General features: G+C 41.8%; 1 protein-coding gene across 3 annotated transcripts in view; it reads right to left on the reverse strand.

The window, feature by feature from the left end:
• LOC135244781 (VPS10 domain-containing receptor SorCS1-like) overlaps positions 1 to 23,001 on the reverse strand; it is a 148,906-nt gene that overhangs the window by 76,832 nt on the left and 49,073 nt on the right. For all 3 annotated transcript variants that reach the window (XR_010327056.1, XM_064317342.1, XM_064317343.1), the window contains exon 2: positions 6,977 to 7,044. Coding sequence is in view for 2 of the 3 variants with exons in the window: in XM_064317342.1 (XP_064173412.1) it covers positions 6,977 to 7,044 (68 nt within the window). In the remaining variant the exon portion in view is untranslated. The remainder of the gene's footprint in view (positions 1 to 6,976; positions 7,045 to 23,001) is intronic.

A 23,001-nucleotide genomic window follows, 5' to 3' on the forward strand; every position in this document is an offset into this window, starting at 1 on the left:
AGTAGTTCTGTCTTCTTTAATACACAACAAAAATTATAAAATGTATGCAACAAAGGCAAGGTAAAATACCAGGTGAAAACAATTTTTTAAAAATCTTATATCAATCTCAAACATCCAGATGAGTTGATACATTTTGGTTGAAAGCATCAACCACTTTAATGCAAGAAATAATGCTCCCTCCGATTCAAGTAAAGGCAAAAAATGGAAGTCTTGTTAAACTGTGAAAAAAGCAATACAGTGGCATTACTGCTAGCACAAATACTGCAGCTCATTAATTTCTTTTTGCCAAATTCGCTTGTTCAAACAAATATGCATATCTTAAACAGTCATTCACTTTTCTCTGCAACTTGGATTCCCTGGCAGTACCTGTAGTTAATGCTGTGCCAGCCATACCCTACAAAAGGAGCCGTGTAGCTGAACCATGTAGACTCCTGGCTGGTAGGCCAGTATCATCACTGCACTCTACGGGCCACACAGTCCGGCAGGACAGCTAGTACCTCAGAGGAGTAGAGTACCTCTGTCTGGCAACAACTGCTCCTATTGGCCCTCTGGTGTGGTGGGAGGAGCTAATGCAGTGGAACCCAGAGGAAAAGCAGCCAACACCTCTGACCACCCCCCCAACCGATTTGTCCGACCGCAGTGTCTCTCAAATGAGCTTTTTCATTTAGCAGTCACTAGTTTCCCGATGGTTTGTCCTCTCACAGTGCGAGCTGTGGTCAGAAACTTGGAGATACATTTACTCTGCAGTCAAGCTAAGCCACATAGGCACCATAAACACTTGAATTTATTTGTAAGTCAGAGTTAAGGACAAATGGTCACTGAATCTAGGCCTCGGTCATTTTAAGTGGTTCAGAGGCCATAGACAAAGGCATAATATAAATGCATTAGCTTTATGTGGGCTGCAAACGTAGCACTGAATTAAGCACTAGCCCCATGCAATCCGGGCACAGGTTTGAATTAGTGAGTATACTTAAAGGAGTTATTTTATAGTCTCCTCCTTGCTCTTGTGTTAACATCCCTGGAACCCGCATAGATCACTGCAGAGGCTTCAACAGCCAATAGGAACACTGCAGTGCTATCAGCAGAAAGAGGTTCTTAATTACAACTTAACGATCGCCTGGGAGTTTTTTTATGCTGAATGTATTTTCTGTTCTTTAGTAGTTTGCTAACTGTGAGCGAGCTTGCGCTCTCCTTTAGAGAATCCAACCCTCAGATGGCAACAGAACGCGGGTGAACTGAGGAGGGAAATAATGCGACATTCAAATGAGGCCCATATTTCCCTTTCTAGGGAAAACGGTCTCTGCAGCTGATGTTATTGCTGACTGCGTGTACCTGCATTGGAAACGTAATCCATTTCAGGTGTTTGCCAACAAAATTAACGGGGATTTGGAGGTAACTGTAAGCACTGAACAACCAAACGACGCAGTTGTGTTAGTTACAGCTGTTCAGTACAATATGCGCAGAGCAATTAGGCCAAATGCTTTTTGATGGACATTCATTTTTCAGTAAATAAGAATATTTACATAAATTGATATTACCTGCTCATCTGTGAAGGAGATGAGGAGTTCATTTTCTCTTTAAAGCTCAGCACAATTGTCTTTTATTAAATCTGAATACGTTTAACTGCATTTGAAAGTGAGATCTTGCTGCTTTGACTTTTTTTGTGAAAGAAGCTCGGCACTCTGTCCTGGACCTCTGGCCCCTCATAACCCCATGCAAATCGCTGTCATAATTGGATCCTTCTCCGTTGCCACTTGCAAATGACTTCATTGGCATTCTCACAGATGGCAAGAGCTTCGCCACATTGCAAAAGCATCTCCCAAGGTTGAGGAGGCGGGGTTGTCTGGGGGATACTCAGCACAAGCAATGAGAAAAAGACGCAGTTACATCCACGGCAAAAGAATCCTTTTTAATAGTCTACCTTGGTGATGGTAATGAGAAATTAAGAGGTCATTCTGGGGAATGGGCTCTGGTGTTCATTTCTTTATTTTAAATGTCTGATCTTAAATGAACTCTTTGCCACCCTGAATAATTGATCCATTTCTGTGCTCAGAAATTTTATCCTATTCAATTCCTTTTTTCTTCATAGACAGGGTTACAGATGCTTTAAAATAAATATATAAATATAACCCCCAAAAGTGAAGGCTAGGAGGAGGTTCAATAAACTCCTTTTGCATTTATTAGGAAGTGTATGAGTTTCTGTGTGGGATCTCTGCTTGTCCTGCAGTGCTGCTGTAGAAGTGTATTATAAGTATAATTGCTATTACTATTGTTTCATTTATTTTTTTAAATTATTATATTTATTTTTAGTAGCAGTAGTAGTAGTAGTAGTAGTGGTAGCAGTGGTAATAGTAATAGTAGTATTAGTAGTAGTATTGTTTCATTTTAATATTTTACACAGGTACAATAAAATATGGGGCAATCTTCAAACATATTATAAGAATACTGCCCCCTTAGCCATAAAGCAGCTCACCAGGGCACGGCCCTATAGAGACTGACTCTTTTACTCATCAGCTGCTTCAAGGCCATCAGAGCACATTACACCCACTGCTGATAGCTGGGCATTTTGCTCTTGCTCCAGCTCTCAGAATAAACTGATCAGTCCAAGAAAAAAATTCAAACAAGTCTTCAGAGAAGCAGAGTAGCAGTACGAAGCAATCATCTTTTGGCACGTACCAAATGAGAAGCATATCTGCTGTGGTATGACGTGAGCAGAGTAGAGGAGGACCAGTGTCACTGTCGTGCGTGCTATTGAAAGCTTTGAATGCCCTCAGCCGCATGCTCATGCATCCCAGCTGGGCAACGGCTTCATCAGCATGGTGGGATTAAGAGGCGTAATGTCATACAAAATGGCTGCCAAATTAATCTAAGCAATCCGTTTAAACAAGAAAAAACAATGATTTGAATTTTGCCCAGTTACAGCATTCCCAGGGATTACCTGCCACGTCAGCTCCAGGACTTGCACATTTATGTTGATTTAATTGCATAATTTAATTTACACAACTAAAACTTAGCCTAAACCTGAAAGAGCATGTTGTTTATGGCGTATGGGTGCCAGTATTTTCTGCACGTCCCTTTCATGATCAGCAGCTAAAGGCTATTATTTGCATATGTACAATTAAACTGCAGTGTCTACCTCACATCACATATAGAGAGCTCATGTAAAACATTAGTAACACTATGTATAATATTAACTACTGAGGTACAGTGCATAGATATAAAACATTTTTACAGTTAGATAAAATGTTACATTACATTACATTACATAACATGAATTTGGCAGACGCTTTTATTCTAAGCGACGTACAATAAGTGCACGAAATGTGATATTCATCATATAGCCTAACTAGCAGAGTGTAACGATTCAAGATGGCAGCATAGTCAGAAATATTCATATATTTGGGCCTGTATAGAACTAGGCGAACCAGAACTACCTAAGTGGGAATTCACAGTTGGTTTAGCAGTCTCTATGCGGCCAGTTCAAGATCTGCAGATGGGACCGTCCTAACCATAGATTAAGCAAAGGCCACTCAGAATGACTATTAGGAGTATTTTAGTGATGTATACCCAGCCACTGAGGTAATAGAGATGGAATTTGGACCAACCAGGGTGTGTACTATACCAGTCTGCCTGCCAGCTGCTAAGCACTTAGTCCACAGCATGTTATTTTTTCTTAAACGTCTAACAGGAAAGCCCTTTTCATCAGTTTACACTTTATTCGCCCTCTAGGACTGATCATTTCGCAAAAGGAAGCTGTGATCGTGAGCTGTGTTCCATTGGCTCATTTCTGGATTATGATTATGATTTTCATAAGTACATAATGCAGGGATAATGTGGTCTCTTCATAGGCTGAATATTGCAGCGCTAGCAGTCTTGGCTAATTATGCATCCAAAATGTGAGCGCTGAGAATGGACAGGATATTTCTGCAATGAGGCAGCACGTGCATGCAGCTTCCCTGCGTACTCCACTGGCAGCCATGTTGTTCTGTGCTAAATTCCATTCAAATCAAGGTTTAATCAGTCATTAATTAAACCATTGTACCATTTACAGGTACCATTCAGCTGCTGGCAGGGCTCATAACATTGGGTTGGGATGTTGGTGTGTTCACTTTTCACGTATAAACCAGAGAGCATCTCCACCAATCATGGAGTGTGTTAGTAGAAAAAAACTGAACAACCTTGTTGGCAATTGGTGGATACGCATTGGTGACTGAAAGCTATAATGTTTACAGATATCTGTGAAGAAATCCTCCAATTAGTAGAGATTTCCCAGCCATTTTGTCTTAATCTTGACTTCTCATTATTATTTTTGCAAAAATACATGAATTTATTGCCTTTGATTGAGTCTCCAAGTCAAAGAACTGAAAAAAAAATCTTTAAAAAGCGAATAATGCACAATAACGCACCTCCTAAAAGCTGCCTCTGAGCTAATGGCATGATGGTACATCCAGAGCAGTGTGAATGTGAAAGTGCCTGAATGAGACCTGAAAATACGCTGATTGTTCAAATGGCACATTAGCCTGGTGCCCAGACTGTTGCCATGCCGAAGCAACTAACAGCCTGTCATTACTTTATAGTGCGTTCGGCCTGATCTACAGCGATCATTTCATTTACGGTAAAAAGCTACCGGTGGAACGCCTCCCTTGCCCTCAGCCTTGTGGAGCTGCTGGACGCCCTGCCAGGTCGAGCATCTGTGCAGTCAGGACGGCTGAAGTGAGCTGAAGTGTGCTGAAGTGTGTTAGAATTCCCGTATCATAATATCTGTAAACCTGCACAGCATTATACTTTTTAAACAAACGTATGTATTCTTCATGGATCCGCGATGAATCTCGTGGAAACGTTTAACAGCAGTATTCAAAGCTTAATGAAATTATTTAATGGGATTGTTTGGCAACAAGTACTGCTGTGAGACTTGGTCAAGTAGAACTTACGGGCAACAGTAGTCTCATCGTGCAGCTTTGAGTTTGACTCAAAACTCGGTCACTGAATCAAATTCTTTCTTCTATTTATGCCACAGAATTTTTTTTCCCCTCTCTGTCTATCTCTGGCCATCACCCTGATGAGAGGTAAAGTTTTGTTTCTTGGATGATTCATGTTCCCTAGAGGATATGGCAGTAGTCTGCGGTACCCATGTTCCCTAGAGGATATGGCAGTAGTCTGCGGTACCCATGTTCCCTAGAGGATATGGCAGTAGTCTGCGGTACCCATGTTCCCTAGAGGATATGGCAGTAGTCTGCGGTACCCATGTTCCCTCCAGTCTTGACTTGCTTCCTGTTTTCTTCCTGGATGGAAAAAACACCATGATACTATGATACCATGCATTTGGGCTGCTGATGACTGAGTCGCACTGTAATGACCTCTGACTTTTGACCAAAATGTGACAATTCATTCTCATTTAACCATGAAGCCTTCTGACATTAAGAATAAAGATTTGTCTTTTTTTCAGTAATGGCTTTTTATTTTTGCCAATCACTCATAGGTCAGCTTCATGAATGGACTGTGTTATGGCTGATCAATACTGACTCCTGTTTCAGATGTAGCTCTGTGCTGAAATTACCATTCAGTGGCTTTTCCAACCAGTTTCCTATTTTTCCCCAAACTTGGGTTGTGACAGGAAATGCAATTGCAATCTCAATGAAGAAGCTCACAGTGGGATGATTTACCCTGGCTGAGTTTAGCCACATATTACACTGCATACCAGAACATTTTGTTGCCTTTCAAAACCATAGCAGAACTGATTTAGGGTTGCCACCTAAATGGGTCGAATAGTAAGACTGAGAATGCAATTGTTTGTGCTCTAATTTTTGTTGACAGCATGACTTATTTAGACTGAGTCTGGTCTTAACATCTTCCGTCTTCCTTCCCAATTTGGAATACCCAGCTGCATCTGAATTTAACTGCTCATTGTCTTTTGTAGCAATGCGAAATCAAACAAGAGGAAAATTAGCATTTGGTTCTCACTCTGTAAAAGGTATAAAACTGGCTTTGTGTTATTTATAATTTTAGGTCCTTTAGCCTAATATATGCCATTATCTAGTTAACACTAATATAGATGCCAGTTTTAGGAAAAATGTCCATGTTTGCGTTCAGTATCCTCTCGCTAGGTTCAGGGGAGGTGAGGACTCCCTGAATTTTCTCCCAGTCTGCAATGGCCTATTTGCATCTTCTCACACATCCCTGCAGCCTCCTTTGTAAATTCAGGAGAGCTCAGACAAGTACTCTCCTCCAAATATGTGATGTCAAGCTGCTGCTTCTCAGTCTGCAGTCCACTTGAGCTTGCACAGGCATCGAGTCCTAGGACACTTCCTGTGTGGCTTGTGTAATAAGGCCCGTTATCGGAAGGGGTTGCTGATGTGCAAGACCTTTGTCCCTCCCTATCCTGGCAATGCCGTGGTGAATTATGAGCAACCCTGCAGGGCTTCCGTCCATCGCCGGGATCGGCACGGCCTGGCTTCAGCACCGGACCGTTCGGCCCTTCCACACTGGAACAGACTGCAGGAGCCAGAATGACCAGGAGAGGCACTGTTGAGCAGTTAGATGGAATCCCTCCCTCACTGAGTGATACTCCGGCTAGTGGTGAGCCAGTGGGATCACTGGATACTCAACATCAGCGCAACCTTTATTCTCCATGTGGTATTAATCCCTGTAATCTGTAATGCAGTTGCAATGAGCAGAATGGGTTTCACTGATGTGGTACCCTCATGTCTCTCAAAACACCCTTAGATGAAGACGGAGGAAACTATGCAAGGCAATGGCTTAGCACCAGAGATCTCACCACCCATCAGTCCATGGTAGAGAAGGAGTTAATGGATGAAAAAAAAACGATCAGATTGAAACGGCCAGAACTGGCATTTGGCCACGACCCAGAGCAATCTCCCCTTTGTGGTAAATGCCGTTGGGTGGCACCGTGTAATAGTGTGGTATGGCCAGTTACTGCAGGCTAAGAATTTCTGTAGGGTGTAATATTGTTTCTTACCTCCACAGGGAGCTTTCCGTGACACTGCCAAGGTTGAAGTCAAAATGCTTCGTCAGCATGAGTATCACCTGAAAAACAGAAAGGTCCCAGTTTCAGTTTCTTTTTGTTTTTTTGCCCACAACATGACGACCAATGATAATTCTCTAAAATATCTGGCATATGCATTAAGTGACACTCATGATATGGCACGTACACTTTCATAGATTACATAAATGCCCATTGTCTTTTGTAGCAACGCGAAATCAAACAAGAGGAAAATTAGCATTTGGAAATTAGCATTTGGCACTCACTCCCGAAAAGGTACGAAACATGCTATTTGTTATTTACAATTTTAGGTAATTTAGCCTAATATATGCCATTATCTAGTTAACACTAATATGGCAATAGATGTCAGACATGTTTAAGGAAAGTTTAAAAACGTAAGATTTAATGGGAAACATATCTATCGCTGTTCACTTTCACGTGTGAGACCACACAGCCCGAAACATGAAACACCATCATCATGCATTTTCTCCATGTTTCAGGGACCAGGCTGCATGACCTCACATCCACAGTTGATATGCACAATATGAATTTCAAAACGATGCCCTTGGCTTCAGTGTGTTGCCGTACAGTGTCTGCACCATTAATAACCTAATAGACACTCACAGGTGTTAACAGATTCTGTCGATGCTCTTCTGGAAGCTCAAAGGACACTGGGTAGCCTAAGCGTGTTATTAGAAAAGAAAATCACCGTGAACTTAGCATTCACAAAACATTTTCTTCTCATTTGAAGAGAAACTCTGCTGACAGTCTCAATCCTTTTTGCAGTTGAAACTGCTTTTTCAAGGTTTCCTTAAAATCACGTAGGGAAAATTTTTCGAAATGAAGTCCCTGGCTCGCTATTGTGAAAATGGCTAACAGCAGGCCGTCTGTCCGCGGTGCCCGAGTGGCGCTCGTCTCGCTAGCAGAATGACATCACAGCAGCCTCTGTAATCACACTTACCATGTCGGCTTCAACAGACAGAAATTAAAATGGCCGTTCAAGGCCCTGCTGAGCTGAAGTGTTTTTGTAATTGCTAACCACTCAGAATGCACTTTTGTACGAGCATAAGAATAAAGATTTTTTTTAAAAAGAAAAACCCTGTCACTTAGAACAGTAAAATGGTAGTTGGAAGCTCACATGAACCTCTGTACATGCAACGTACATACTATCCATGTATACGGCTGGGTATTTACCCAGGTTAAGTCCCTAGCTCAAGAGTACAAAAGCTGTGCCCCCTGTGGGATTTAAACCGCTGAATTTGGAGCTGTGGACCCATACTAAACTGCATATTAAACTGCAGCACCAACAGCAGAAATGCACTGAGTACCAGCTTACAGGGCCATCCACACTGACCCCACCATCTTACAGGGCCCTCCACACTGACCCCACCATCTTACAGGGCCATCCACACTGACCACACACTGACCACACCAGCTTACAGGGCCATCCACACTGACCACACCAGCATACAGGGCCATCCACACTGACCACACACTGACCACACCAGCATACAGGGCCATCCACACTGACCACACACGGACCACATCAGCTTACAGGGCCATCCACACTGACCAAACCAGCTTACAGGGCCATGCACACTGACCACACACTGACCACACCAGCATACAGGGCCATCCACACTGACCACACCAGCATACAGGGCCATCCACACTGACCCCACCATCTTACAGGGCCCTCCACACTGACCACACCAGCATACAGGGCCATCCACACTGACCACACCAGCATACAGGGCCATCCACACTGACCACACCAGCATACAGGGCCATCCACACTGACCACACACTGACCACACCAGCATACAGGGCCATCCACACTGACCACACCAGCATACAGGGCCATCCACACTGACCACACCAGCTTACAGGCCCATCCACACTGACCACCAGCTACAGGCCATCCACACTGACCTCACCAGCATACAGGGCCATCCACACTGACCACACCAGCTTACAGGGCCATCCACACTGACCACACACTGACCACACCAGCAGACAGGGCCATCCACACTGACCACACACTGACCACACCAGCTTACAGGGCCATCCACACTGACCACACACTGACCACACCAGCTTACAGGGCCATCCACACTGACCACACACTGACCACACCAGCTTACAGGGCCATCCACACTGACCACACCAGCTTACAGGGCCATCCACACTGACCACACCAGCTTACAGCTACGCCATCCACACCTGCACCAGCTACAGGGCCATCCACACTGACCACACCAGCATCAGCCACCACAGACCACCTCACCAGCTTACAGGGCCATCCACACTGACCACACCAGCATACAGGGCCATCCACACTGACCACACACTGACCACACCAGCTTACAGGGCCATCCACACTGACCTCACCAGCTTACAGGGCCATCCACACTGACCACACACTGACCACACCAGCATACAGGGCCATCCACACTGACCACACCAGCTTACAGGTCCATCCAGAATTATCATGTGTTTGACATGAAAATCAACACGCTACTGTATAAGCAAAAGGGCCTTCCTCAATGAGAAGTCCTAGAGCATGGAGAATGTAAAACAGTCAGGCATGTTTACTCAAGCTAGAAAGGCTCTTTTTTGATGCAAACATTTCACTAATATTGTAGTTGTATTAAATTGATTTCAAATTTTATACAATGTAAAATGTGCATAATAGTGGTGTACTGTTCCAAAATACTGCACTGAGTCAACCCCTTCTGGAAATGTCCTCCTATTTTGAACAGATGCCCCAATATGGAATAAGCTTCATAGCTCTGTAGATGACACAGCTCTGTATTAATGGAGTCAGATTGATCCATTTGGATTGGCAAAGCTACAAGACAAAAGTTCATGACACAATTATAAGTGAACTGGAACAGATGGAAACTTTGAACAAAGTAGCTTTAAATGTTTTCTATTAATTTTATTATTATTATTATTATTATTATTATTATTATTATTATTATTATTATTATTATTTTATGATCAATAGTCTTTGTAAAATAAACAATTTCTTCACAAACTCACTTTGGAAAGTTGGTTTTTGTCATTTCTGAACACGACAAACTGTGTTTGTGAAGAAAACTTTTAATTGTCAGTCAAAGTAAAGAACAAATGTTAATTGAATCCCAGCCAAAGGAAAGGACAACTGCTTTGATTTAAAAATGATTTAATCCTAGTGACTGTTTTTGTTGGCAGTAATTCATGGTCCATGAACTGATCGCAGAAGAATCTGTATATTGTTGCAAATCTACATTATCTATACCAAAGGCACATAAATGACTATTTGGTGATTCTTTCAAAAGGTCAGAGTATTTGTATGAAGGAAAGAAAATGTTAACATCATCAGTCTTCAGCTATATAACTCCTTAGAAACAGTGCCCAAAACACAGGCTTTCAACCCAAAACATTTTGGTACCCAGACTGATTAATGATAATTAAAGTGCTCTAGATGACTGGTCCAATATAATTTGCATTCAAAGAGTATTTGAAGTCTGAAAAGATTATGCACAAACCAAACATTTTATTTTAACAAAGCCATTTGAAAGGAAAAGACTTCAGACGTGGAGAGCGCACTTTGTTTATTAAAAAAAAAAAACTTTCCAATTGACAGAGTGCTGATTGATTGTTTTGTTTGTCTCATTGCTGGCCTTTGCTGAAAGAGATCTCAAGGATCTTACCACCAGAAATATGCGCAAACAGAAATTATCTCCTCGAGTCAGGTAGAGGGTAAAATAAACAAATAACATAAATAAAATATGTGTTTAATGCAAATGCATGTCAACAAAGCTCTCAGAAAGTTTACTTTAAAAACAAAATGTTACATTGGCAAGAATAATAATTAAAAAAAAAAAACTGTGATAGATTGCCAACATCCACATATCTTCAAATAATTATATTTTACTTTATCCTCATTTAAGACATGGTATTAGTTAAATGCACATTAATGGTGCTAGTTTAAGAAATTCATAAACTCATTATGTCCTGCTTACGCTAGTGCTAGAGAGCCATTTGTATACAGACATTGGTTAATTTCTTTATCAACTAATTTTCCAACTAAGCACTTAATTAAGTTGATTTAATTGAGTTAATTTAGTTCAGTGCTGATCCTGATTTGGATAGTTGGTCATTTTTGAAAGATGCATTCTACTTGATGTATTTACAATATATGAATAACCAGATTAAAGCAAAGGTGTTTTTTCAATAAAGCTGCAAGCATAGACTGGGAATAAGTCTGGCTTGCATAATATTATTATTATTATTATTATTATTATTATTATTATTATTATTATTATTATTTTATTTTTATTTTATTTTTTGGATGGAATTTTTTGTAAGGACCTTAACAAATAAGAATGTCATTTTAATGATTTTGTAATTCTGCTTTATACTTACATTTTAATACTTTATACTTTTATACTTTAAAGACTGAGAGGCATTCAGTGTAGAACATCCAGGTTCTACAATAGCACCAATCCAGTCTGCCTCCTTAGCACCAATATGGCAGAGGTGTTCATCTAGTCATAGGGCCTGGGCTTGTGGGCATTGCACACCTTTTCTACACTTTACTGATTGTGTCTAGTGTTTTGGAACCAATGAAATACCCTCAAACAGTGCAAACTTCACCTTCTGGTCATATTGGCAGGCTCAATTACACCAGGCAAGATCAACAGAACACAGAAAAGTATTTGAATCCAAAACAAATACGTATTTGCCCCAGGTCTGGTGCATTGTACTCTGGTCACTGTACTCTAGCTGCTGACAGCACCCCATGGTCCTATTTTATTTATTTATTCTACTATTTTTTGTTGCTATGGTCATTTTAGGGATGTATCATTTGTGTCTTACAGCTTATTCTGTGTCTTTGTGCTGATGTGTTTATTGTTAGTGTATTGATAATGAGCCCACCAAATCAAATTCCAATCAACTCTGTTGACATGGCAATAAAGTATTGAAACTGGAACTTATTTTGGAGAGTTACCCTGACTTTTACCCCAGCACATGTACACAGGCACAGCAGTCTGTCACCAAATCTGTATTTGTCCATTTGTCCCTAGTCGTGAGCTTTCTCTTTGGGACAAAAAGAATGCTGAGATTATAGTCAAGCTCATTCCACATACGGGACAGGGTTCCTTCCTCTGAACTGGGCGCTTTCCATAGCCTGGTAAGTGTTGCCAGCTTTGGCTTTGTGTGCAAAACCGGCTGAACTGATTTTGCACTTATGGGATTGATCTACTTGTTTTTTGTTTTTATTACATACATTCTTTTTGTGGCTTTTTCACCTAAAATCATGCCATTTTAATAAAAACACACAGTGTGAGATGGAGTCTTTTCAGAGCAAAGATAAACTCTTTCCTGAGCAAAAATGGTCATAATTATGCGTTTCCTTGGTGGCTAGTCGGTTTTAAGAAGCCAGACGGCAGATTGACCCTTGTATAGCTTTTTCCAGACCACATGGTGTTGCAGACACTGGCTTTCATTCTGCTCATGCAAGACGTCTAGGATTTGGCCTCTGTAGCAGACAGATTATGTAACACTGGCAGGAATTTTGAAATCAGCCTGTCTACATAGGGTTTCTGTAGTAATACAGGGGTTTACTGGTGCCACCCAAATCCACACATTTATCTGTGGCCCTGTCAGCAGACAGACAGACTGACTTCACTGCGTGGCAGAGAAGCATCTAGTTATAGATGTGATTTCCAGGGAGGGGGCAGTGCCCTTGGTTGCTTGGCACAAGGCACTTAACCCAAATTGCTTCAGTAAAAGTCCAGCTGGACTAGCTGCATGATTAAGAGGAAAAAACAGATAAGCGATGCGAGTCGCTCTGGATAACAGCGCCTGTGAATGTCAGGGTTGCAGCGATGTCTGCGGAGAGCCTCTATAGCTGAGTGAAAAGGCCGGGGCTGCAGACACAACTCAACAGAGAAGCGGGACAATGCTAAGAGCGCACACGAGGGGGGTCAGCACTGCAGCCTCCGCAGGAGCCAGTGAGGCAAACCGCTCTCACTGTGCTGGTCTGATATACTGTATAGCACTGCTGGTATACAGCAGTGGCAACCAACCCTGTTCCTGGAGATCTACCATCCTGTAGATTTTCACTCCAACCCTAACAAAGCGCAATTCATTCAACAGCTGGAGGTCTTGTTGAGCTACCATTACATTATTACATTACAGGCATTTAGCAGACGCTCTTATCCAGAGCGACTTACACAACTTTTTACATAGCACTTTACATTGTATCCATTTATACAGCTGGATATATACTGAAGCAATGCAGGTTAAGTACCTTGCTCAAGGGTACAACGGCAGTGTCCTTACCCGGGAATCGAACCTGCGACCTTTCGGTTACAAGCGCAGTTCCTTACCCACTGTGCCACACTCCGCCCACTCAGCTACCAATTAGTAGAGTCAGGTGTGCCAAATTAGGGTTGAAGTGAAAAACAACAGGACGGTAGATCTCCAGGAACAGGGTTAGTTACCACTGCTGTATACCAACACTGCCTCATCGAATGATGAGGAGAGCAACTTGGTTGTGCATTATAGCTGGTTGGTGGGCTACAATCAGCTCACACACGCAGAAATGAATTGGCACCAGCTCTCTCTTTTCGATGGGAGAAAAGTGAAATATAAGTAAGCGGTCATGATGAAATGATGATGTAAGATTGTTTTTAGAAAGACACTCAGTGCAGTGGCCATAGCTAGCCCTCTGAAACAACACATGGTCACATCTCAAATGGGCTGGAGAAACGAGCAGGAGGATCAAAGCACACAGGCTGCTCTTTTTCACCACCTGTGGGATGTGTCATCTGTGCCTTCTAAATACTTCCTCCTCCCCTCCATGAGTGCAGTCTTAAAATGTGCAAATTAACCCCCCCAACACCCCCCCCACAAGCCCTTATGACCCCTCTACGATGAAGATCTAATTTAAACAAATATGCACATTCACAGTTCCAAAAACAACAAGTCTTGGCGAAACAAAAAACTAAAGTTGCACAAACAAATGAAAAAACACTGAAGAATACATTCCCACGAATAGTTCAAACCAAACGGCTTGTCAAAACATTTGTCGTCTGCACACAATCCTGTTTTTATTTTGCTCATTTTATCATCGTATAATGCAGGGTAAAAACACACACAATACCTCCCGACGTTTTCCTTTCTAGCGTACAGTCAGCCCTAAGGGTTCTGTTCCTCGGCGCAAGCACTGCTTCCTGTGTTCAGTGAGTAAATGTATAAATAACCCAGCTCGTGCACAGCAAGTGTCATAAATATCATGGGAGTTACAGGACATATAACGTTTTATCACTACGCTGCTACTCCAGCCTAAGTAAGCCTGAAGTGTCGTGTAAATCAGTCCAGATGTTAATTAACCTTTCCCTGTGGGCGGATTCACTTTCCTTTCTGAATAAGAAAGAAAAGCTCACCATCCAGTTTCTTTCTCTTTTTGTCCTTTTAAAGAGAACATGGCACCACGCGTTGAGTGTTTCGACATATCTGCGAATGAAACGACTCCCTCCTTCCTAACATTGGACCAAATGGCTATATAAGTAGAGTAATTGCGCAGAGGGACTGAATGTCTTCTTCTTGGACGTGTCCTCAGGGTATGCTCTTCAGGTTGTGCTGATGTTTCTGTGGTGGTTTTTCTACCTGCGTGGATTCCTGGTGGAACCCAGCTGGTCAACAACAACTGCTGAACAAGATTATTTGTCTGTTTTTTTCTTCTTTTTTTGTCAAATATGCAGTTATATAAATTGATTTCTGGGGATTTCAGCTTGTAAGTACAGTAATTCTACTGAGATAAGTGTTAAACAGCAACTGCAGAGCTTTATAAATAAGGCAACTGCAGCACTTTAAAAGGTATTTTAAATCAAGGCTGACAAAAATAAACTGAATTCTTTGAAGTATATCTTGCACTACTTCATCAAACAGTTTTTGCTCAAAAAGTTCAAATTCAAGAGTGAGTTTAAAAAATAAATAAAAATTTATCATAGTGATAGTACTTGTGGTAAAACAGAACATAACTTCAGCCCAGTAAGAAATTGCCAACTCCATATGTACAGCAAGTTGGCATGGGCAGATTATCTCACTTATATTTTACTGCAATATGACCATCTTAGACAGACAGACCAACACATGCTGTGCCATCAAATCTGAAAGCAGGATTAGGCATGTGTCGTAGGACCACTCCTGATTATTAAATCAGTTTATGAACTTTCATTATATTTATTATATATTTTTTCCTCCTCTGAACACTGGGGGGCGGCACGGTGGTGCAGTGGGTAGCACTGTCGCCTCACAGCAAGAAGATTGTGGGATCGAATCTCGGCTTGGGGCTTTTCTGTGTGGAGTTGGCATGTTCTCCCCATGTCCGTGTGGGTTTCCTCCGGGTACTCCGGTTTCCTCCCACAGTCCAAAGACATGCAGGTAGGCCGATTGGAGACTCTAAATTGCCCATAGGTATGAGTGAATGTTGTGAGTGCCCAGCGATAGATTGGCGGCCTGTCCAGGGTGTATTCCTGCCTCTCACCCAAAGCACGCTGGGATAGGCTCCAGCACCCCCAGGACCCCCTGCGACCCTGCTCAGGATAAGCAGGTATAGATAATGGATGGATGGATGGATGAATGTACGCTGGGGATAGCTGATGATATTTTTTAGCCACACCGCACACTGCCAGCAAATGTAGTCAAATGTACTCCTTTAATGAGCCATTTCTGCATACTCGTCCTTTCAGCACAGCTGCCCACCAGTGGAGCTGTGCAGCCTTTGGTTCTGCAGCGTACATTACAGTAACTGCCATTTCCATAGCCAGGCACCCAGCCGATGTGATCTTGCTCTTGTGCGATTCAAAACCAGTCTATAGGGCTGTTGTTACGCTACCAGATATTTGGGCAATGTGTGAATTTTCTGTGTTTTGTGAATTAGTTCCCTTCTGAAAACTCCAGCTAAGTCCAGCTGGGGTTCTAAACTGGTTTAAGATGGTTTAAACTGTGTGATCGACATGTCTAGCTGGTCATAGCTGGTGTCTAACCAAACAAAGCTAATCAAAGCTGGTTTAGCTGGTAGGTCAACTGGTACAGTAGCTGACTTCTGTATATAGGCTGCCCAGCTGGTGAACAGGTGGTTGACCAGGTAAAAGTGTCAAACATGCCTTAAACCAGCTGGACAAGCTTAGACTGGTTTATGCTGAAACTTTTAGCAAAGTTCTTAGTTATTTGTCAGATGCTACTATACTTGACCAAACTAAACAGCATTTTGGAGTTAGTGTGTGTTAGTGCTTGTTTACTGTGTGCCCTTAATATTTAATACACAAGAAGGCTACTTCCTGCTTCTCATTTCTCTCTCAGACACCGCCCCATGAACCACAGGGTTCCTTTTACAAGAAGTGAAATCCTTGTGCCTGCTACTTTATTTAAGGGAATAGAAAACTATTCTGTGGGGGGAAACACTGTAGGCCACAAATGGTACACCACACATTTATGAGATTTCCAATGTTCAGGAAAAGCTCATATTTCCACAGGTAAGAAAGCTCCAACAGTGGAAAAGATATGGCCAATGAAAAATGGCGGTGGGGGGGGGGGGGGGGCATTATATAGGGCAGTGGTCTCCAACCCTGGTCCCGGAGAGCTACAGGGTCTGCTGGTTTTTGTTTTCACCTTAAAATCAGCACCCAGTTGAGAGCCAAGACACCAGGTGAGTGAGTTAACTGTGTAATCAGCCACTCTAATTGATTCATGAAGTGCAGAATCACTATGAAAACCAGCAGACCCTGTAGCTCTCCAGGACCAGGGTTGGAGACCACTGATATAGGGTCTCCTCTAATTCAAACACAGTTCTCAATACTGTTGGCCAACTTCCTGATTTCCTTCGCTGCCGTGATGTAAAAGGGGATTAGATTTAAGATTAGAGGGTTTCTGTAGCCACTGAGAGCAGACATCAAAGGCAGACATCACATAAGGCCGGCGCCCAAATTAGCTTCCAGAGCACTGTTATATTATTTTGCTCTTGAATAGTCTGTTCTGTGAATTTTTATGTGCACCTTTTTATTTCTTTATTTATTTATTTTCCTGAAATCTTAAAATCGTTTGAATGTATTCCTGCAGGTGTCTTCTCTGATGAAAAAGATGGCTGTTGAAAAATCGAGGCTTCCTGGTTGTAAAGGAGTTTTTTTTTTTAATGTTATTTAATTTCTGTTTTATATTGAAAGGCAATGATACATGTTAATTTTATTTATTATATAAATGCACTGGGAAAACAATATTTTATATGAACAAATTCCCCCAAATCAGGAAATGCAGTGCGTGTTTTTGCTTCTGGCTATTTTAAATTCACCCATTTCGATTCCTTTTGGCTACTGACTACTGACATAGCTGATAAGAGCTGCACACAGCTATATCGTGGTCCCTTGGTGCTAGAGATTCACCAGTTTTCAGAGACAAAGTTATAGCAGCTGAATTTATGGCAACAATGAAACAATGTTTCATTCAGACATGATCATACCCACCCAGTCTTCAACAGAACCAGAGTTGGAATAAAAGATAGACATCTGTTCATTGTCACTCTTGGACTGCATTATATTACATTCTGAATAGAGCACATTTAAGCAATAGCTCACAACAGGCTGTTGTATATTGTGATTATATCACAGCTAAGGGATGTTGTTCAGTCCAACGCACAGCAGAGTAAGTATCTGCTGTAGGTTAACGTACAGGAAGGGGAAACTGGTGAAGTCGAGGCAGAAGATGCCTCTAGAAGCGCTACTCAACCTTTGTAAAAATGTTAGTAAAATAGTTAGCCAGGTAGTTGACACAAGCTAGCTAGTTATTAAATATGTAATAAAGTGGATAAAACTGTCCTCTCCTCTTTTGGAAAACTTTAATTTTAAAGTATTTGTTCCCGAGGTTGACAAGTACCCTACCAAACAAGAGGCAGGGCCAAACGTTAGCCTGCTTGCTATAATCCCTCTGCCCTCAGTGTACGGGCCATACTGTGCTCTTCTCTAGCCAGCTAGCTTGCTAACTAACGGCAATCGCAGCACTGCCTTAATGACAGAGATCCTGGGTTGAGTACATTTCCCACAGTCGCCCACGCTCTGCAATAAAGCCCGGCCGTTCTGGGGTTAAAAACTCATTCCCAGCTCTGACCCGGCATGGCCTGTTCACCTGGGGTCTGACCCGGCATGGCCTGTTCACCAGGGCTCTGACCCGGCATGGCCTGTTCCCAGGGCTCTGGCCCGGCATGGCCTGTTCCCAGGGCTCTGGCCCGGCATGGCCTGTTCACCTGGGGTCTGACCCGGCATGGCCTGTTCCCAGGGCTCTGACCCGGCATGGCCTGTTCCCAGGGCTCTGGCCCGGCATGGCCTGTTCACATGGGGTCTGACTGCGGCTGGCTATCGACGCCTGCGGCTGGCTATCGACGCCTGCGGCCGGCTATCAACGCCTGCGGCTAAGCGCGGGCGCTAGCACTCACCGGCCAAATTGCTTCAGTGCAAACGAACGGTCGCCTCCAGACTTTGAACCCTGGGACAAGCAGCAGCTATACCAGGAGGAGAGGCCTGGATCTTCTGATGGAGTGAAAGTGAAGTGGTAGTTCAGGAGGAGTCAATGATAGTAATCATCTGTATTGTAAAGTTCAGACCAGTTCAATTCTGGCTTTCCTCACAGACACTCTGCTGCAAATCTTTGCCATCCTGTTGAGTTTGTTTTTGAACCCCGTGTTCAGATTGAAAAGCGCGGCCATCCTCCAGAAAGCTGCCAGTGATTGAGCGCAAAACTTTCAGGACAAAAGACGCGGGTCACGGCAGGTTTTCTATATTAAAACAATTTGGTCTGCTTAGAAAAGCATACGGTGACTGAGTCATGTGAAATCTTTTTCCTTCTTTTTTTTTGTATTCTCTGCCATAAACTGTTGTTGACGACAACAATGACCACCTTCATTATCTTCTTTTCTTCATATTTAACTACTTCTTGTTGGGTTATTCACCTCCTCTGAAATCAATTGCCTTGTTTATTTTTGGACCCATTCAGCCTGCAGAAAAGAGCTGTTAACCTGCTCAGTCATCCAGCGCTGTCCCACAGTTCCACAGTTCCTGAATCGTGAAGATTCAGCTGGGCTTTGAATACTGAGGACAGCACAAACAGAAACCATTCAATTGCTTTCCAAGTGCCTTTCATATACTGCTTGTTGAGAATTTCATTGTTATATCAGGTGCTGTAGTGGTGAAAATGGGGGCAAACCCTGGGCTCGCCTTTCTGCGACCGGTTTACATCGTAGGGCAAAAACAAGCTGAACCCCTTTTAAGAATGACAACTTAATCACTATTCACCAGAGGTCTGGCATCAATCCCTTCTACAGATCAATTCAGACACTTGGCAGGATAGATTCATGTCATTTGTTTCCCATTAAATCTTTTAAAATCAATTCACTCAAATTCTGTTCATAACTGCTCCCTCAAATCAGCTCCCTCTCATAACCAATTCCTTTATTAAATCACTTTTCAATATTAGTTTTCTTAATTAAATAACGCCAATCCCCTAAATTATGTGGTGTCTGTATTCAATTTACATAGATAATACTAAGGGAAAATAATAAATATATAGTATCAATATGAATATCAATATGAAATTCATCAAGGACTGACAAAAGAATTATTAAACAATCAATATATTATTATTATTATACATTTTATTAATAAAGCGCCTTTCAGGACAACCAAGTTCACTGGAAAATCAGGATAAGACACACAGCACACAGGATATAATAATAACAGTAACAAAAAAAAAGTTAATAACAAAACATGTTAGACAGAGGATCATTAAGAGAAGAAACCCCATGAAAATGTAAAAATTGTTAGTTGAAAATAAAAAGGTAATGTGTGCGTGCGTGTGTGTGTGTGTGGTTAAATGTCTTTCATATACACTTAAATAGGTGAGTCTTGAGCTGTTGTTTGGACTGAGAGAAGATCAGAAACGTATCGCAAAGGATCAGTGGAGATCCTTAAGGGAAAATTCTGTAATAGATTTGTCCCTGTAAAACAAGTTCACTTACCATTACCATTATAACTAATATTCACTCAAATTAGTGGTGTGCAACTGAGCCAGCCTTGCTAACAATGTCCCCTGCCCGGCGCATTTATATGACATCACTAAACCAGTAAATGTGGGGAACTATGTGAACCTCAAACCATGATATGATTTGTGAATGCATAAAACACAAGCCTCTGAAACTAATGCAAACCAAAAATGGTTTATTCACAGGGGTACAAGTTTATATGAAACAAAATAAACTTCTACAGAAGAACCAAACATGCTTACCATTACGCAAGGATGACAACAGCAGGGGAATTAAAGGGTTCATGTTGTCTTAACACGCTGTATTCTAAGGTCTGGAACAGAACGTTCAATAGCCGATCCATACGTGTATAACATACTTGCATATACTATCGGTAACGTTAGCTACCTAGCTTCATATACCTAGCTAGTCTAGCAAGGCTAACAAATAAAAAAAGAACAATGAGTAAAAAAAGTAATTATACAATCTGTATCCCCTTGCTGATTATCTTGGAAATTCTTTAGATTTAAAATGCTTTGTAAATGAGCCTACATTATTTATTTTCATATATCAAATATATATATCAAATATATCAAAGGCTTGCCTCCCTAGTTTTTTATAACAGGCGTATCATTTTCATTGAGTTTCCTAAATGTGGACGGAAACGTTGTACTAAAATGCAACGAAGTGAAAGGATAATTAATGAAAAATAGGAGAGTGAACTTTCTCATTTTAAAAATGTGGATAACTGACGTTTACCCTCCACTACCGCCTCGGTTATATCTTATGGGGCATTCTTGGAATTTTTGAACACAAGATGTGTAAATCATATTAGTCTGTCCATATTAATGCACTCTTAAATGTAAGTACACCATGCTGAGGGAGGGGAGGGGGACTTTCTCGTTAAAAAGCCTCACGACTACCTGTCACATAGAAAATGGAAGGTAGAAAACATTCCCTTTGAACGATATGAGTGATTTCATAGTATTAAACTATTTTCAAATATAATTTTAAAAACAAATGAAGTAATGTTATCATTACCGGTATCAAGCACAAACTCTAACATTTCCTGTCTAATCTTTTGGTGAAACCAACCAGACAAATTTTAGGTTTGCAACCGAAATGATTTAAAATGTAAAATACTTGCAGTTACAAACCTTAATTTTTTTCCACAATCCACAAAAAAATGGAAAGTTATAATTCAAACAGTATGAAATCCATTTGGCAAGTTGCCACTTCTTCACTAATTTCCTAGAATTTACTTGTTAAAAAGTAAAATAAACAAAGGACAGGTAATCCATTCAGGCAAAAAGAGAACCGAGAGTAATTCTAGGAAATTAACATGCTGTAATTGCCTGAAATGCTGTTCTCCTCAATGTAGGACCTTGTGTTGTTCTTGTTGTTTTATTTTTTCTGTGTGAAGGCCACCTCCACTTTGCAGACTGTTTCATTCTTGACCTGATTTCACAGCGCTTTACAGTTTATAATTGGATGGAGTTAGGCAAGGCAGTAACCTATAGCAGCATCCAGCCAGCTGGTGCCAATGCAAAGATGCAAATCAGTGGAAATATGAAGCTGGCCCTTTTCCAGGTTAATGCATAAATTAATAAGCAAACAGCTGAGGAGGGGTTATTGATCTGGCCCACAAGCTCTCTCAGGCAAGCGACTTCCCCAGCAACGCCACCTCGGAAAGCAATAAAAACCAGGTTATTGGTGGACCGTAAATCGCTTCCTCCTCCAATCCCATGAGTTGTTTATTGCTTACAGGTCTCTGCCCGGCAATGGAACGCGTGTCTCGCCGTGGACTAAAGCAGGACGTTTCAGAGCGAATTTCCTGAAGTCGGCCTAGGCGGCCTTCGCATAAAGCCCTTTGGGGAAACAGAAGGGATTATGGGAAGAGGAACGAAAAATTGACAGACGCATAACCGACCCAAAATTTTCATTTGAGTTACTGACTACGCGTCGCATTAGAAACCATAAGATCCATTGAAGGCGAGGAAATGTGACCTCTGTTTCAGCTGTTACCCAGGTGACTGTAACCGATGGAAACGGCTGCTGTATGCAGATCCAGAGCAGGGCATTTTTAGACTCATTTGCAGTGTGTAAATGTAGCTCCAGCAGCAGGCATAATACTATGCGGGGACTTCGGCAGTAGCAATTACCACGGATTGGGCAGTGCCAGGAGGACATCTGACTGGAGGAGATCACTTATAGAATAGTGCATTACGATATTGGGATGTTGGCACTTATGTTACCCGCAAAGTTACTGAGATGGCCCATACACAATCTGCCACGTTTTCAGAATGGTGGGGCATGGCACTCTTTCCAGCATTTTATGAGATTCTGTACTGTACATTTCTGCTGACACGAGTCAAGATCGCCCACACAAAGACCACGTTCTCCCCAGATGCCAAGGTGAGGTCAGGGCCAATTGGACGAAAGGACACAGGGCCAAGTTACACAGACAATTGTAGTCACAGTGATTTGGAGAACATTTATTCAGCTTGTGTGGGACACATTGGTGTAGTTTTAGCTGCTTTGCGCCATTTGTATATCAATATTTTTTTACACATAGACAGATTTTAGGAATCATGTTTTTACAGATGCATAGAGTGTATGTTCATGGGATTTACTTGGCTTCTTTACACACATGCATTGAGCCAGTGCATTGCTGTCATTCATTCATGGTAACTGGGGCTTTAACTGTCGTCCATTTGCGTTAGAAAATGGTAAAACACTCTGCTGTCCTGAAAATCCACAATTGATAAACTAGAATACATGCGTGGTTTGCTTGTTTGAGAGCTATAAATTTAACCTGGACAATATTTGTTTAAAGACATTAGCATTTTGCTCTTACACACAGTGCTGAAGCTAAATTGTTTTTCCTCAAACATCCTCTTGGGGTAGGAGTGCATGAATGTAAAATACAACAAAC

Source organism: Anguilla rostrata, chromosome 18 (genome assembly GCF_018555375.3).
Source record: "Anguilla rostrata isolate EN2019 chromosome 18, ASM1855537v3, whole genome shotgun sequence".
Lineage (NCBI taxonomy): Eukaryota > Metazoa > Chordata > Actinopteri > Anguilliformes > Anguillidae > Anguilla > Anguilla rostrata.